The sequence below is a fragment of the Triticum dicoccoides genome, chromosome 2B (genome assembly GCF_002162155.2).
Source record: "Triticum dicoccoides isolate Atlit2015 ecotype Zavitan chromosome 2B, WEW_v2.0, whole genome shotgun sequence".
In the NCBI taxonomy this organism is placed as follows: Eukaryota; Viridiplantae; Streptophyta; class Magnoliopsida; order Poales; family Poaceae; genus Triticum; species Triticum dicoccoides.
Window position 1 is genome coordinate 106,070,877 of NC_041383.1, and position 2,426 is coordinate 106,073,302.

The window sequence follows — 2,426 nt, forward strand, 5'->3', positions numbered from 1 at the left end:
GCACCACGCACGCACGCACGTACCGTACTCGTTCCTCCACTTCTCGTAGAAGGGAAACACGGCGGAGCGGTAGTCGTGCACGACGTCGCCGGCGCCGCGCGTCCGTTTAGCCGCGGCGGCGGCCTGCCTCATGTCGGCGAGGTTGCCGTAGGGGAAGGACGGCGGCGGCCCGCGGACCCCCTGCCTCCTGAGCGCGCGGCGGACCCTCTCTGGCGCCAGCCAGAGGATGCGGTAGAGGTAGAGCGCCAGGGCGCACGCCCCCACGCAGCACAGGCTCGCCGCCACGCCCACCGCCGTCGCCACCCCCATCCTCCCCCTCTAGACTCTAGTAAAGCTCTCGCTCTCTCTCTGCTGTAAGCGGGAGGGAACGGGAATCGTTGGGAAGATGATATGATTGCATACGCCGGTGCGGTGCGGGCGACCACGCGGCGGCAAGCTATTGTCCGAACCCACTTTTAATCTTGGACGGGAATACATATATAGCGGTGCGGCGCCGGTGGCCGTCACGTTATTTACATCTTACCTTCTCGTCCTAAAAATTTTATCTTAAATTTGTTTAGATACGACAAAAATTTTGAGATGGAGGAAATACATTGTTTGGGGCGGTCAGGGGACGAAGTACATGGGGTTGGGCATTTTGAAGACCCGGTCGCCGGCGCAGTCGCCCTGCAGGTCGCTCCAATGGTCGCCGACGTTGCCGCGGATCCGATACCCCTCAGCCGCCAGCCGCCGCCGCTCCGCCGACTTGAACACCACCGAGCTCTGCCCCCGGTACCCAACGCTCCTGCATGCACACACACACCACGTACGGTCAGCATCCGTCTATTCACAGTATTATTATTTTTTGCATAATAATGCGTGTCTCATTCATATCATAAAAAATAAAATGCAAGTCATGTAAGGACCGACATGACAAAACTAAAAAAATAGCAAAACATCTATGAGCTTGACACCAACATCCGTCACATGTCTCCGGCACCACCACAGCAGCCACCAAAAAAAGAATGACGGATCATCTCTTCACCCGAGCTCGACGCGGCTCGGCTGATATGTAAATTTGCGGACCTTCAAGGTGGCTCACCAAAAGTGAAGCCATTGCCGTTAAACGAATCAGACTGAGGCAACACCCCGGACACGCCATCGAACTTCAGATCTGGCACCTTACCACGACTAAGACGCTGAAGGAGTAAACCATACCTGCCATCCACGAACCACGAATCCAGCACACGTTCCGTCTTTCCGATGTCGTCGATGCAGACCACAATCTGTATCCGCTCCGGGACTACCCTCCTAAGCTCCACGCCGACCCTGGAGCAAACACCGTCGCAATGGCGGAACCCGAGGACACAGGTCCACCACGAATGCAATCGCCGCGCACGCCATCCTTACATGAACAGACTGGTTTCCAAATCCATCCCCAACTATAGGACAGACGGATGAAGAATCTTTATTCAGCATAGTCATCGTTGCTGCCGAAGCCAAGACGATAAAGAGGCTAAAAACCTAGACTATAAGGGAGTAAAAATGATCCACGCGCGTGAATTCGGCGATCCCTCCTCATCACCGACGACCGAGGTCTCCAGCAGAGGGGAGCCGTCGGAGAACGGCGCTCAAACATGACGTCTCCTAGTGGCGGCTACACTGGCGGAGCTATGTGTATGGCTGGCGGGCTGTGGCCCCCCCAAGCCTAGGATCTTCTGTGAAGATTTTTTTTGTGTGTGATGGCATAGATTGAGAAAAATAGGGACTTTTGCCTCTTGGTAAACCCATATTTTACCATTAACCCCCAATGATCCTGTGCTAGCTCCGCCACTGGGCGGCTAGGGTTCCAGCCGCCAGGGAATGAGGAGAATAAAACGATCTACGTCCAGAGCCCTTCACAGTATTTAGTTCGGGACAAAACACGCGGTACCAATCAGTCCGTACGTGCATGTCTACCTAGCAATGATACATGTGGACGGCGAAGTATCTGTCGCGGCTCACCAAGTTCACGTCAGCTCGCTGTCAAACGATTCAGTGGAACGGAGAATGTGCACGTATATATATGGACGACGATATGTACTGTGCGGTTGGAAGTTAGCTCAGTTCTACTAGTTGCTACTGGAAGAATATATCCTTCCTGATATTTTTTGTTTTGTGCGTGCTGTCACTCGCACGCTTATTTCTCGTACCGTAGTACGATGTAACAAGTCCATGGCCATAAGGGGAAGAAGCCAACAGCACGGTCCGTGTCAGTACGTACGTACGTATGTGTGACATACGACCAAACGTGCCTTAATATAGTGTGGCTTGTAATAAGTCTGCTCTTTTTTCTCAACTTGGGCGTAGATGGATCAAAATGGCGCCTGAAACTGGTCAAAGATAATTAGTGTTCTGTTCCCCTCAAAAAAAGGAATGGGATCCTCTAACATTCAAAAAAAAAAAAA

General features: G+C 52.9%; 2 protein-coding genes across 2 annotated transcripts in view; both read right to left on the minus strand.

Annotated features, from left to right (window-relative positions):
• Positions 1 to 434, minus strand: part of LOC119362384 (cytochrome P450 714B1-like) — a 3,615-nt gene extending 3,181 nt beyond the window's left edge. Inside the window, exon 1 of the mRNA XM_037627589.1 lies at positions 24 to 434. Coding sequence (XP_037483486.1) covers positions 24 to 309 — 286 coding nt within the window. The 5' untranslated portion in view covers positions 310 to 434. The remainder of the gene's footprint in view (positions 1 to 23) is intronic.
• A 21-nt stretch (positions 435 to 455) lies between these two features.
• Positions 456 to 2,426, minus strand: part of LOC119362386 (acid phosphatase 1-like) — a 5,658-nt gene continuing 3,687 nt past the window's right edge. Inside the window, exon 3 of the mRNA XM_037627590.1 lies at positions 456 to 784. Coding sequence (XP_037483487.1) covers positions 607 to 784 — 178 coding nt within the window. The 3' untranslated portion in view covers positions 456 to 606. The remainder of the gene's footprint in view (positions 785 to 2,426) is intronic.